The 15,758-nt window shown below is 32.7% G+C and overlaps 1 protein-coding gene and 1 long non-coding RNA gene across 3 annotated transcripts; both read left to right on the top strand.

Moving 5' to 3' along the window:
* Positions 1–3,164: 3,164 nt before the first annotated feature.
* Positions 3,165–5,247, top strand: LOC136216970 (uncharacterized). 2 transcript variants are annotated; one of them, XR_010683418.1, is made up of 4 exons: positions 3,165–3,273; positions 3,406–3,486; positions 4,297–4,359; positions 5,010–5,247. It is a non-coding gene; the product is annotated as an uncharacterized lncRNA (long non-coding RNA). The 2 variants fall into 2 exon arrangements; XR_010683419.1 differs by having other exon boundaries at positions 4,148–4,359.
* A 9,295-nt stretch (positions 5,248–14,542) lies between these two features.
* Positions 14,543–15,544, top strand: LOC136220037 (leucine-rich repeat extensin-like protein 6). The gene has a single exon (XM_066007702.1). It carries the CDS (start codon positions 14,756–14,758, stop codon positions 15,257–15,259), a length of 504 nt encoding a protein of 167 aa, XP_065863774.1. The 5' UTR covers positions 14,543–14,755; the 3' UTR covers positions 15,260–15,544.
* The last annotated feature ends 214 nt before the right edge of the window (positions 15,545–15,758 follow it).

The following is a 15,758-nucleotide window of genomic DNA, read 5'->3' as shown; positions in this document are numbered from 1 at the left end:
TACATACAAGCATATACAAACAAGAAAAAGCAAATACTTACACCAAAATCCTATTTCAGTGTAAAAGTCTAGATTGAATTTGTACTCATCTAAAGTGTTCTTCATCTAGAAAGAACAAATTTGTATCTATTGTAAAGATTGAAAGAGTGGTGCTGAGTACTCGGTTTTAGTACTCAGCAGTAGAGAAAATCTGAGTGTTTGGTTATAGCGCTCAGTAGGGGTTGAGTAGACGAATAGAGGACGGTACTCTTGCATACTCAATTGCTTGTAAACGGTTTGTGCTCTACCTTTAAAGAGCTCAATATTGGATTGAAAAAGCCCGGAAGGATTCTGGGGACTGGACGTAGGCGGTGAGGCCGAACCAGGATAAGTCTGCTGAGTAATTTCTAACTCTTTCTCTCAATATATATATGTATGTGTTGCTTGCTTAAATTACTCAGGATATAAATTGTATAAGCTGACACTGAGTAATCAGAGTGCTGAGTTGGAAGCTGACCTTAAGTGTTAATTCCCAACTCACAAGTGAAACAGTTCTAGTAAGCCTGTGACTAAAGCTGTCTTACATCTCGCTCGGCCTTGCTGACCAAAACTGAGTAAAGTAATTTAAAGAATTAGATTAAGTCAGCATAATTAAGTGAAAAAGTTACATTAGTTCCTAACCCCCCCCCCCCCCCTTGGAACTAATTACACGGGACCAACAGACGCCATAGCCCTGTATTCGGCTTCTGAGGAAGAACGAGAAACGGTGTTCTGTTTCTTTGACCCCCACGAAACTAGAGCAGATCCGAGGAAGACGGCGTAACCGGTAATGGATTTGTGAGTCTCAGAGCAAGTGGACCAGTCTGAATCAGAAAAGGCCTGTAACTGAAGGTCATTGCATGCAGGGACAAACAAGCCCAGACCAACGGTATTGATTCTCATGTTATCCGGGAACATATTGATTCAGGATTCATCATCACCCCATACATCTCTACAACAACAATTGTCGGATTTGTTCACCAAATCTCTTTCTGGAAATCTTCTATAATCTTTCTTCTACAAGTTGGACTCTTCAACTTGAGGAGGGACTGTAGAGAATACACAATATAGTCAATTAACCATAGTCAGTTTATATAGTATATTAACCATAATTAGCAGTAACAGAAATAGTTAGATGTGCATATATGTACTTGTATAGTTACAAGTTGGATTAACGGAAAAATATTACTTTTCAAATTGATCTCTCTTAACTCTTTCTCTCTTGCACGAGAGATTTTTCTCATTCTCTGAAACAATCCTCTTTGATTGATGAACTTTACAACCGTCGACTCTCTACTGAATTTTGGTCATCCTCTATCACCGGTCAAGGTTTATGGAGTTATAGGCTGAATAAGGGGAACACAACTATGATTTATTTTATGTATAAACTATTCATATTTAAGAACAACAACCATTTTTTAAAAATTTAGAGTGAAAGCTTACAAATATTAGTATCAAGTTTAACGGTGAATGATCAAAATTCACTTGATTATTAAGGTTTCTGTGAACTCTACTCAAGTTAATCACTAATGCTCATATTACTAATTAAAGCAATTGATTTGAATTTTAAGTTTGAAAAAATAAAAAGTATATATATTAGATGCAAACGGTTTATGTCACATATTTGTTTTTATTTAATTTGCGACATCACTATCCTTTAAAGTCAGCTTTTTTTTGCTAATTATTTTTGTAACAGAACATGAAAATACAGAGAAATCTGTGGGATACCATGTAGAGTAAGATGCTACATTGATATATTTTACTTGGGAACAACACACAGATATATATACAAGTAGTAGCTCCTGATATTACTCCTACAGTCAAGAAGACATACTGGCCCTACTAGCAGTCTAAGCATGCCCCAACAGCCCTTCAGTAGCCTTAGGCATGTTATTCATTAATTACATTGACTTATACTCTAACAATTACATTGACTTATACTCTAACACTCCCCCTCAAGCTGGAGCATGGATTTTAATCATGCTCAGCTTGTTATAGATACTTATAATATAATCTTAAGACGATACAACTCAAAACAAGAAACTCAAGATACTTTGGAATATAAAAACATAATTCGGGAGATACAACCTAGAAGAACAGATCGAACAGGAGAGACGCCAGAGGAACATCAAACTTCGTAGGAAACAGACGAGCAAAACTCAGTCGAAGCAACCCGTAAGAGGCTGCCAGCAACGTAATTGCATAAAAGGAGATTCACCGAAAAACTAACCGAACAGACAGGTCGGAAACAGAGAGACAACGATAGCAGAAAAGGAACAACGACAATCCGTTGAGGTGAAATTAGACTCTGCTCACAAGGCAGACAGAAATGCTAAAAGAAACAACCCAAAATTACAAACCCACAAATTCTGCTCACAGGGCAGAAAACAAATTCTGGAATCTTAATCCAGAAACCCAAGAGAGAAGCCGAAACAAGGCTTTGATCCCATGTAAGGAGAACTTTTCTTACAGCGACGACAACACCGGGTGGCCGGAATGTGAGGAAACGACGATCGGAAGCGGATAGGATGAACCAGAGGGGTGGTGAGATAGAATGATGTCCCAATAGTGAGTATTCAAGAGACCCAAGCTCTTGACAGAAATGGAACCCTGGGAAATACTACCTAGAAATTATTGAACCCTGGGAAATACTACCCAAAAAATATTGAACCCTGGGAAATACTACCCAGAAAATATTGAATCCTTGCAGAAACACAACTCTGGAAATACTTCACAACTCTGGAAATACTACCCAGAAAAAAGAATTCAGAAACCTTAGACCTTAGGCTCTGATACCATGTAACAGGCCATGAAAATACAGAGAAATCCATGGGATACCATATAGAGTAAGATGCTACATTGATATATTTTACTTGGGAACAATACACAGATATATATACAAGTAGTAGCTCCTGATATTACTCCTACAGTCAAGGAGACATACTGTAATACCCTAATTTATATATTTAAACTAGTTGCTAAATTGAATTAATTAGAAGGAGTTAAAGCTAAAATATAATTACTTTTGGGAGAATTTAAAAGATAATAAAAGTGAGAGGACCAAACTAAACTTTAGCCACTAATCAGGAAAATAAAAAGATGAAACACGGGATCATCTTCTTCTTCCATCCGTATTCCAACATTCATACCATTTTCCATTTCCATTCTTCTCCAACTCCATTCTTCCTCATTTCTTCACCGTTTTTAGCTTTCTTTATACCGAAACGAAGCTCTCAACTCCAGCTACAAGTGCATGTAAGTTTCATTGTGAGATTTTGAGTTTTTAAAAATCGTTTGGAGAGAGAAAATTCGTCACTTTTGTTGTTCTCTCTATTTCTCGGTTCTATATTCATTATTTTGCAATTCTAACACCAAAAATGGACTCAGGGGGTCGATTTACCTATGGATACACTAGATTTTGATGCATGCAAGGAGTTTTGAGGTGTAATCGGAGCTACACCGGAAAAAGTAAGAAATCTAACCAAAGTTTAATTTTCCGGTCGATTTTGGGTGTTTTGAGACTCATTCTAAACTCTTGGAATCATAAGGAACAAATTGGTATAATTAATTTCTCAAAACAATCGACTTTAATTTTTCCGATAGGCGGATCCCGAACACCGGTGATATTTTCCGGTGACATACGAAATAAGTGCAGAAAAATTGTTTGTTTAACTTCAGAATGTTCTAAATATTATTTGGAGCAACATTAATTCTTGGACTTTGGCCAAATTCCTTACCGTTTAGTCTCTATAAATTACAAAAGTATATAGTTGGGTGAAATTAAAGAAAATAATTAAGTTGGGTTAAAAATAATTTTTGGATTCTCATTAAATAAAAATTCAGAATATATAATTTTAAAAATAAAGGTTGAAGGGAGATTGGACAAATTATGCTCATAAGATTATTGGTTAGTTAATTGAATTGATATAGATATTATGAAAATGGATTATAAGTATATATGTTTATATGTTGTTTGATGATGAGTAATTTTGGGAGTAAAGTATTGGGATTACTGACAGTTATGGAACTGTTGGATGATTGATGTCCAACCGAGTTGATAAATTACAGTCTATGGAGTCTCGGTTTGGACTTTGGATATTTTTTAATATAGAAGTGTATTTTATTGCAGGGTTGACCCTAGTTATTACTAGGAGGATGTTCGTTTTATAGGGGAGACTCTGCCGAATTTTCGATAGACAGTCTGTAAAACGAGACAAAATAAATTTTAATATTTCCCTAAACATATATAAATTCTAAAAATAATATTATCTCTTTTAGATACTCAATTGGTAGGAGGAGGAGCAGTACCTGAAAACTAGGACAGTCAGCTAGGAGCAATTTGTGAGTTAATTATATGTTATGCATTTTTAATTTAGCATTTGCATTCATAATAAATGATTTCATGATATTTCAAGTAAAAAGTACTATTTTTACTTATAAAAGCGTCTTATTGTTTATAATAATTTATATGTAATTATTTATGGATAAATACGTGTTATGGACATGCTTCCTGGTGAGCGGTATCAGGACCTTGTGCGCACAGGTACTATCGGGTTATTGGATATTGATGATACTAATATTGTGAATGTTGTGATATATGGATAAGCTCGGTTGCGATATTCTCGGGCTATGTGATATATGGATTTTGGATTTAAGTGAGGCTGAGTACGGAATCGGTTGAGTTATTCTCAGTCCTCCAGCTAACTGGGCGTGTGGTCAGTTGAGTTATTCTCGGTCCCCCAGTTATTGGATATGAGTGAAATGGTGATTATTGGTGGATTATTAGATCGAGTATTGAGGTTTAGGGCCCAACACACGTATTAAACCACTTATCTATTTATTTATAAGACAATTTTATGAAAAGCATATTGTGTGATCACTTATATTATATATTATGATTATTATTATTGTGTGTGACATAAATGTTAAATTACTCATGCATTGCATATAATTAATTCACTATGGAAGGTTTGACTCCTTTAATTTTTCAGGTGACTAGAAGTCTGTTGCAGCCTAATTTCTTTCTTCGGGCAGCACACTATCTTACTATGTATGACTATTTAAGAATTATGTTAAAAATTTATATTTTAGACCGCAATACCAGTTTGAGGATTATGTGTGTGTTTCTTATCGAAGGTTTTAATATTAAATTATGTTAAGACTATTGGTAAGGTTGATTGTATATTATATTAAGGCTTGCTACGGGTTCCGGTAGCTTGAGCTTACCCATTCCCTAGTGCCGGTCACGGTCCGTGGGATGGATCGTGACACATACTGACCCTACTAGCAGCCTAAGCATGCCCTAACAGCCCTTCAACAGTCTTAGGTATGTTATTCATTAATTACATTGATTTATACTCTAACAATTACATTAACTTATACTTTAATAATTTTATTATTTATTCTATTGCAACTAAAAAATATATATTAATTTTCTAAAAAAATATTAATTTGAGAAACAATTAAAGAAAAAAAAAGCAACACGGTTTGAAAATGAATTTTATATTGCTCAGTTGACAGTGAGACAGCTCAAATTTGAATTCTTGCATGCTTCATTACTATCACACGTGGTGAAATTTACACAGAATATGGTCGAGGATATTATAATAATTTACATCACGTGTTTTTTTTATATAGTTTTTGTAATTTTCATATTATCATTTCTCAAATAATAATAATAATAATAATAATAATAATAATAATAATAATAATATCTAGTTTTTTTGGTGAAGTTAAAAAAAAAATATGCATTCATGTTTTGTCAAACTAGTATCTGTATCTAAACGTGGTTAAGGTTTTTATTTGCGACGGTTTGGTTTTTTTGTTTTACTAAAAACAAAAAATTTAAAATTAAAATTAGAGTTGAAGATCTCAAAATTGAAAAGTTTAAAGACTAGATAATATTTTAAACAACTTTAATTTTTCAAATTTTTAATTTAGAGGGGATTTAGAGAGAGAATGCTTCAAAAATAATGATTTTGGAAAATAAAAATATTGTTCCATAGTAAACTTGATTTCACGGTATTGTATGACAGTACATGTTATCCGACCACGAATCATTTTGGGACTAAAACTTTATTGTTGTTGTTGTTGTTTGTAGTAAAAGTGATACTAAACAACTTTAAGCCTTGGAATTTTATATTTTAAAGTCCTTAAAATCATTTTTATAGTGTCAAACTAAACAATTATCTTTTTTAGCCAAACGAAAACCTCATATGCCGTTTGACCAAAAAAAATATAAGTACCAGTTTGATAACAAAAAATAAAAGCACATGAGTTTTTTTTAAGACTTTGTCTATTTTTTCTATAGAAAAACATATTTCATTTCATTAGAGAAATAAAATACAACAAGAACAAAATAAATCCCATAAAAATACAGGTTGTAGCCAGTACACAAGATCCACGAAAGAAAGAAAAAGATCACATAGAATAATGAAAGCCATAAAAAGTAGAACTAAAACAAAAAAAAAAAGATGATAAATTGCATACTTCTTATAAATTCAAATCTGAATGAAAGTAGCTGCAAAGCGATCTTTCATCATTTAGTTTCTTCCGGCGAATCGAATCTGAATCATTTCTATTGGTGCAAACTCGTAGATCAAATGATCTACGTATAAGATAATATGCTTTCATTATTGTTAAACCCAGAAAAAAGTGTAAATGAACGAGTTATAGCTGACAAATGCAGACGAAGAAAAATCTGATGAGATGTATGAGTTTCAACTGTAATAAAAATACTGACGAAGGAAAAAACACTAAAAAGTGTGGGATAAACAAATAGATGAAGGGAGCAAGAAGGAAGATGAGCTTTTAGTTACTACTTTCAGATAAAAATACAGATTTGTTGTCACTAGCAGGCGATTATGACTTCCCACGTCTAAGAATCATTCAATGATATATTCTTGCATCATAATGACAATATAGATCAGCCGACAAAAAGTTAAAACATGCCACACGTAGAACACTAGGAGCAAAGACCCCACACTATCCTAGACTTCAACGCATCCTAACAGAGCCAAGTCTCCTCTAAAGACGCTCACACACAGTGACTCGACTCGATGACCTGAAAGTGTGGATAATTCTGATAAAGGATATGAGCCCAAAGGTGAGATTCGGTCCAAAGGCTATGGTCCTAGCTCATTTATTCCACCAACAACCCCTTGCAGTCAAAGGAATGCAACCATTGCGTCAAGATCATGAATCAACCTAATAACATTTAGGACATCTCATACTCATTAACAGTAACCGAATTTATAAATATTAATCTCCAATTCTATTATCAAATTATAAAATATATGAGATTCTTTTTACAACGAATTGTTATGTAGTTGGTGTAGAATAGAGAATAAAAATATCTGTATTTTATAATAATATTTGAAATTGACTTAATTTATCAATTTTTAGAGGTAAAAAACTTTTAGCTTCCAATATTAAAATTAAAATTATACTATTTTAGACGTTAAAAATAAAATTGCTTTTTAAAATGGTTGATATATTTTTACCTTAATGTTTGAAGAAAATTCCAAGCAAGTAGAAGTAGGTTAGGGCTCATGTTCATGGAAAAGAAGAGCGAACACCATGTGGAAGTATGCGTATTGTTTACGTCTCTATATTGCCACGTCATTAAGATTTCAACGGTTTCACATATTCCACGTATGAACACCTGCTCTCCTAGTCCAGCCCATCGTTTACGACTCTGCCCCCTCCCTTTTTGTACCTCTTCCAAACCTCCATACCCTTTTGTTTTTTTACTCTATATAAATATTTTGCTATAAATTTATCTAAATTGATAACTAATAGGATCTAGAAGTTTATATAAATAGATAACTGAAAATATTTAATTATTTAATTATATATTACTTCATGGTTCTATATTATTTGTCACATTAAACAAATAACACGTGTTAAGAAAATAAAATGATTAATTTATACTAAATTTATAAAAAACAAACTAAAATACATTCTATTCATTTTTATTAATAACTCTTATTTTTTATACTATTATCCATTAAATTACACAAATAAAATAATATTTAATTAATTAACATGTCATGTTTTATTTTATTTCAAAAAAAAAAAACATGTCATGTTTTATCAAATTATTAGTCACAAATGACGCATGCGTTGAACATATAGTAATTTATTTTAATCAATTAAGGTAACTTTTAAATTTAGAGTAACCATAGTCTACAGATGAAGCAATAGTAAGTGATTGATTTTTACTTTAACAGTGATTCAACAAATGAATTTGGTTAGTCAATATTAAATTCATGTTTATTCGTCTAAAATTCTATTAAACCCAAATCTAACCGTGGCTGATAAAAGTGAAAATTACCGAGTAAGTTATACGTTTTTATGTGTATTCTTGAGACTTTTCCAGAATTTTGGGCTTTGGATTAAAAAATATCTTTTTAATTTCTAAACTTTTATATAAAAAAGAAGGCTTAATACATCATTTGATTCCTGAACTTGTCCAAAAAGCTTGATTGACCTCCTGAACTTTTAAAGTGTTCCGATAGCCTCCTCAACTCGTACAAAATATTCAGTTAGCCCCTTGAACTTGCGTAAAATGTAATCAATTGATCACTCGGTTGCAAAAAAAAAAGTAAGTTAAATGCGAAAGATGTATTCCACACATCTTAGAATGTTATTACATAATTAAAAAATAAATTAAAGATGGAGTTATTACTTGCTCAACTATACAACTTGTCTTTTCTAATATTAGAACTGCATACCCCAATTTTGGTAATTTTACTTTTTTTTAAGACTCGTACGATAAATCTTCCGCATTTAACTTACTTTTTTACGACTGAGTGATCAATTGATTGCATTTTACGCAAGTTTGGGAGGCTAACTGAATATTTCGTGCAAGTTCAGGTAGCTATCGGAACGCTTTGAAAGTTTAGGGACCTATCAACCTTTTTGAACAAGTTCAGAAGTAAATGATGTATTAAGCCAAAAAAGAATAAAGTATTAATATAGTCATAAAGTTTTTGAACAAGTATCAATTTAATCTTACTAAAAAAATAATATTATTTTAATATCGACGTTTGTGAAATGTGTCAAATCTCAAGACTCAACCCTAGACTGACGGTGGAAACTGCCAACTCGAGTACAATAGGAGCAGAGATACAAATTTTATTATGGATAATGAAACTTGACGTTGGTTTATGAAATTATACCATTTTAGCCCCAATTTTGTTACTCGAAATTAAATGGGTATATTTCACAAATATTAAAACTAAATTAATATTATTTTATATGTATTATTAAAAAATTTGTGACCATTTTGGTAACTTATTCCAATAAAAACAGTTTGATATTTAATGACATACGGAATAATTATTTAATAATTGGATAATGAAAATGAAGTCTAAAACCTGATTATTCAAATAATTATACCAATAAAAACGACATCGTATATTCCCGTTGTAAGAATTACGACTATTAACAGAAACAATGACAATAATTATGAGAGTGACGCGTAGTGTTAGTGAGTTGTGTTGAAATTAAGACACTCTACTCTTTATATTATTTGGCGTATATAAAAGAAAATTTCCATTCTCATGCAAATTAGAATATGTCGGTAGTACTATAAATTATGGTTAACTTTGAATTGTGATAACATCCTCATATTATTTTTGGGGTAAAATAATAAAAACTGCAGATAAAAGGATTTATTCGTACAAAGTATGGTAATGTGGCTGAAGGCTGGATACGCAAGGATTAGACGTACGCCATCTAACATGGGAAACGTATATTCGGACATACGCCATCCAACATAGGCAACGTATATTCGAACATACGTCATTATAACCACAATAGAGCAGTTTCCAAGGAACTTCAAGAATCAGTATCATTAATGATTCATTAATGAAATTAAAGGATAAACCTGGAGCATGTGCAAGAAATACATTAAAGGGCACTAAATACCAAAATGTTCATATACTATGACATGTATTGAAGATGGTCACAGAATCTAATATAAATACATCAATCCCAAGGTGTACTAGTTATGCTTTTTTACTCTATTAAAATGCTTTTGAAATTATTTCTAGTATCGATACTAATTTTGGCATCAGAGTATTCTCCTTGCGATTCCAACGGCACCTCACATGGACGGCTCCGATGAGAAGTTCATTTGACCGTTATTAACTGGTGCGGTGAGCGTGGAACTCTTAAGTTTTTAGTGTTTGCACCCCGAACATAATGACATCAAGAGGATCAAACTCTTGCACAACAAGAATTAACGCTGCTACAACTCAAGAGGTTTCAATCCCACTCTTTATTAGAACCTCCACCTAGTCAACTGAACCTGGTATTCAGGAGATACATGATGATTCTCCCCGTTCCTTCAAAGAAGAAATTGAAGCATTGATAGTAGCTCACATGGGTCACGAATCAAGGGATCGTATAAGGATGATCATGGAGAATCAACCTGTAGGAGGTGTGACAACCGGTTGTCCCTTGGCACAAACATGCAAGGGGAATCCTTGCTGGATCAGGTAGCGCCAACCCAGGACCCTAGGAACATCATGTCGCCACTGCCCCAACGATTGTCCAATGAGGAATGGTGTTAGGTCCGAATATAGAATTCTCTGTCTTTATGGCACCTGGAAGGACGAATCCCCTTCACACCCACAACATAAAGACAACAATCAGCCATACCAAATCTGTCACCCTCCCTATCCGAAGGAAATTATTCCACGATCCAGATAGGAAAATTCCTAGAAAAAATTGGCAGCAAATGAACTTGGGTAATCAATATTAGATTTATGCTTATTTGTCTAAAATTCTATTAAACTCATATCTAACTGTGACTGACAAATTGACCAAGTGAAAATTCTATACGTTTCTATGTGCATTCTTGAGACTTTTCCGGAATTTTAGCCTTTGGATTAAAAAATATCTTTTTAATTTCCAAACTTTTTATACAAAAAAGATAAACATATAGTTATAAGGTTTTTGAAGAAGTATCAATTTAATCTCATTACAAATAATATTATTTTAATGTTAACGTTTGTGAAATGATACTAATTTTGTTATGAATAACAAAACTTCACATTTTAAAGTTTGTGAAATTGTAGCATTTTAGTCCCAAATTCTCTTACCCGGATTAAATCGGTACTATTTCATAAATATTAAAACTAAATTAATGTTATTTTATATATTGAGGTTAAAATTGACACTTTATTAGGAATTTTATGGCCATTTTTGTAAATTATTTCTATAAAAACACGTTTGATTTGATATTATGCGTATGCATTAGGGAATAATTATTTAATAATTGGATAATGAAAATGAAGTCTATAAAACCTGATTATTCAAATAATTAAAGCAATGAAAACGGCCTCGTATATTCCCGTTGTAAGAATTAGGAGTATTAACGGAAACAAAGACAAATAATCATGAGAGTGACGCGTAGTAGTCGTAGTGTTAGTGAGTTGTATTCAAATTAAGACACTACTCTCTACTCTTTTTCTTTGGCGTATATAAAAAAAAATTCCATTCTCTTCCAAATTAGAATATGTCGGTAGTATAAATTAAGGTTAACTTTGAATTGGTTAAATGCCTTTAGTTATTCTTTTAAGTTTTTTTATTCGTCCGTTTGTTTTACCTACTGTTTGCCGTTATTGTTTGCTGTTTGTTCTTTATTGTTCCAAAAAGCAGAAGCAGAGATTCTCTACTTTTATAAAAGGTTAGTTTTCAGGAGTATAAGGCAAATAGGAGATAAGTAACCAAACACCTAAAACTCTCATTTTTGAAATGAAAAGACAAAGAGGAGTCTGAAAAAGAGCTACCAAACACGCCATTAAACAATATAATATGATTTAAGGAGGTCGTTGTCCGGCTAACTCACTTTGATACCTAAATCAATCTATAAAAAGATCAACGGATAATCACAATTAATAAACAAAAACTGTAATGTAAGTTTGATAGAATGAATGAACTTGTATATATCGAGCTGAACTTAATTACTTTATTTATATTCTAATCGAACCGTAGAAAACAATTATGAGTTGAGAAGCGAGCGTGCTATGTGTCACATGTTGACATGTAAACATGTACATGGATTTCGGAGCTTGATATTCCTCAAACCCGCTAGGTTCGTGATCGTAGTAACAACTGGATCCTTCAATGGATCTAGTTAGACATCCCGAATTAATATTCTTAATACTTAGTCGTACTACTCTATTTCATTGAGGAGGCGCCATGTGTGTTATCTTTTCTTGAGAGTTTGTTCGGATTTTTTAGGCGCTATATGACATAGTTATATTCGCAGAGATATTAGTAGGTTTATACAACAACAATTTTTAGCTTTTTCTATAGAAATAATAGTATTTAGGAGCTTTTCACGGAATGCACTTTTTTGAAGTTTTGTATGAACAGTTGTTAGTATTTATTTGATGTTGACAAAATTATTGTTCTTAGTTTCACAAAACACATTTTTTTAACGTTATTCCTATCTCTATAATATTTTTACTGATACTGAAATAACAAAGTTTTACTCTTTTCAATAAATTTTTAGTGTTAATTTTTGTTTAGTTAGTTAAATTATTTTTATTAATTTGTGTATTATAATTTATTTGTTAATTTATTTAAAACATATCATTAACATCAACATTCCATCACAATTTTATCAAACATCAATAATTAATCCACTAACTATAACAACAACAACTATTAGTTAACAACTGAACCAAACTAGCTGTAGATAACTAATAGGAATAACAACAATTGGATAAAACCTATTTTAAGTTATTTTTGCGCTTCAAAAAGAAGTTAGAGATTTTGAGTTTAAAAATGAATATACATGTTTGTGTAGATTACATTTTATTCAGATCGGTTTTATCAGCTCAAAATCGAGGCTCGGGTTATTCCGAGGATATTTTTGTAATTTCCATTTCTTTGTAAGGGCATTTTTGTTTAGGAGTATTTTGTAATTTCCTTTAATTATAATTTCAATCTTGGAAATCAATAATTAAATAAAGGCTTAAACCATGCCTTTGACCTATCTAAAATGTTGTTATTTGGCCTCTGACCTATTATTTGGTCACATTTGACCCATGATCTATATCAATTGGTGCAATTTCACCCAATTTAAATAGAGACTTGACATAATTGTTATTTTATTAGCACGTGACGATATTTTGACATTTGAATTTGATAAATTTTAGTTTAGAAATTTGTTTTTATTTGTTTTTTTTAATCTAATTAATTATTTTGACATAAGAGAGTTTATGTGACAAATAAACTTCAAGATGTGTAACGTGTCAAGCTCATATGTCAAAATATCATTACATATGAGGGGAGGGAGCGATTCTGTCAAGTTTCCATCTAAATTGGATGAAATTTCATCAATTGGAATAGTTCATGGGCCAAATATGATCGAATAATAGATCAGAGACCAAATGACAAAATTTTGAATAGGACAGGGGCTCAATAACACCTTAAGCCTTAAATAAAAAAAATAGAAATTGTATTCGCGAGCTTGTTAACAAGCTTGTCACGAGTTTTACTCGCGATCAGTTCTTTAATTTAGTTCATGAACTTCGCTCGCAAACAACTCGTTAATTATTTTCATTAATTATATTAATATCAATCTTTTTTTAATACATTCTCTAGAATTGAAAAGCCTCTAGAGTTGGTGAAATTGTAATCTCAACCATTAATTGCAATATTAATGGATGTGATTTAATTGATAAATTTTAATATTTAATTAGTCATTTATTGATCAATCAAATCGCATCCAATCATTTTGTAATTAATGATTGAGATGCATGTAACCCCACCAACTCTAGAGGATCTCTACCCAAACTATGTATAGTTTCGAAATCTGCAAAACTAAAATTTACACAAAAGTATATTGTTTTACATTTCCCCATTTATATAAATATTAGGGTTTCGATATTAACAGCCCTTAGGGCTGTAAATAAAACCCAAAAATTTCTATTATTAGCGTTCATTTAGTTTTTCAATACATAAAATTTATTGATCCTTAAATGCTTAAAATATTTAAATGCATATATTCATAATAGATTGTTATATTTTCAATACAAATAAATACTTATTTTAGAATTAAAATTCTCTTTTTTATTGTTATATGTGAATAATTAATGCTTATATACAACCCTAAGGGCTGTATATATCATTTGCCTAAATATTATTATTAAAAAAAAGAATCGAACCAAACTTGCTCACGAGCGTATTCATGAATATTATAATCAAACTGAGTTATGAGCTTATTCACAAACCTATAATCGAGTCTATTCGCGAGCCTTCAAGTCGAGTTTCATCGTACTCAAGCTCATTTCATTTATAAATAGCGTCAAACACGATCGAGGTTTATCGTGCCGAACACCGAACCCCTCACGAATGGCTCAGCTCATTTACACACTAGTAATTATTTTTATTTTTTATTTTTTTTAAACTCAAAAGGAAAACGTGTCGGTGTCAACCTTTAGAATTTTTGGCTCCTCCCCTTTTTTAACCCTTTTCTCTTTTTTAAAGACTAGCATTCTTATTATGATGATGGCTATGAATGGTGTTGCTTCAAAGATAAGACTTCACTTAACTCCACTCCCATTTTTCCCCTCTCTCTCTCCTCCTCCCCCTCTTTCTCTCTCTCTTACTTTCTTCCTCAAGAATCCAATCAATTTCCTCTTAAATTTCTTCAAATTCCAAGAATCTCGTTCTTGATTTTCCGGTGAGCCCTTTTTCTTGATTTCCCGGCGAAATGGAAGCTATAACGCTCTTCTCTATACTAGCTCTCCTCTCTATATTACCCGCCGCCGATCCTTCACCTCTCCCGAAATCAAGAACGCTCTACGAGATCGCATGTACAATGTGCTCAACCTGTTGCAACCCCGTCCCTTCCCCTCCGCCGCCGTCTCCCTCGCCGCCGCCACCGTCAGCTTCCATTAATTGCCCTCCGCCACCATCCCATTCTACCGACTACTCTCCGCCTCCACCTTCTACTTACACCTACTCCTCGCCTCCGCCGCCTCAAGGCGGCGGCGGCGGCGGCGGAGGCAGCGGTTCCGGCGGTGGCTCTTATTACAATTACCCGCCGCCCGATTACAATAATTACCCTGGGCCGCCGCCTCCGAATCCAATTGTGCCCTACTTCCCTTTCTACTTCCACACTCCACCTCCGTCATCCGTGTCTGGGTCCTGGAAGCTCGCCGGTTGCGTTAGTTACAGTCTTGCTTTTCCGGCGATCGTGGTTTTATTCATTTGACGGAAAATAAGTATAGAAATTGAAATAATTTGGCAGATCTGTCAATATGCAGAGGAGAAGAAGAGGTGAAAGAATGGGGGTGATGATGGGAGATTGCAGAATTACGGAAATGCCCTTCATTCAGTAGGAGGAGGATGGCTAAAGTGATGAGGGCAAATTAGTCAAGTAAATTATCCTCTTAATCCTCACTTTTTGCTGTATGTTGATCTGTAATTTGTTGACAATTTGTATGTATTTTAGATTCTCACATTAATTAATTAATTAATAAGAAGCCATTTTTGTCCATGTTTGAAGCTTTAATTAATTACTAATATTAAATCATGCTAGTAACTGTAATTAAGATGATAATGTTGTTATTGATTTGATTGGAATCTTAAAACATTGGGCCAATAGCAATTATTGTACCAAATTCTTAGTGTCGAATTAGATTTGACGTGGTTGATATGTCATAATCATATTATATTATCTATATGATTTACGTAATTAGTAAGTATAAAAT

The sequence above is a fragment of the Euphorbia lathyris genome, chromosome 2, assembly GCF_963576675.1.
Source record: "Euphorbia lathyris chromosome 2, ddEupLath1.1, whole genome shotgun sequence".
In the NCBI taxonomy this organism is placed as follows: domain Eukaryota; kingdom Viridiplantae; phylum Streptophyta; class Magnoliopsida; order Malpighiales; family Euphorbiaceae; genus Euphorbia; species Euphorbia lathyris.
This window is presented reverse-complemented; position numbering and strand designations above follow the sequence as displayed.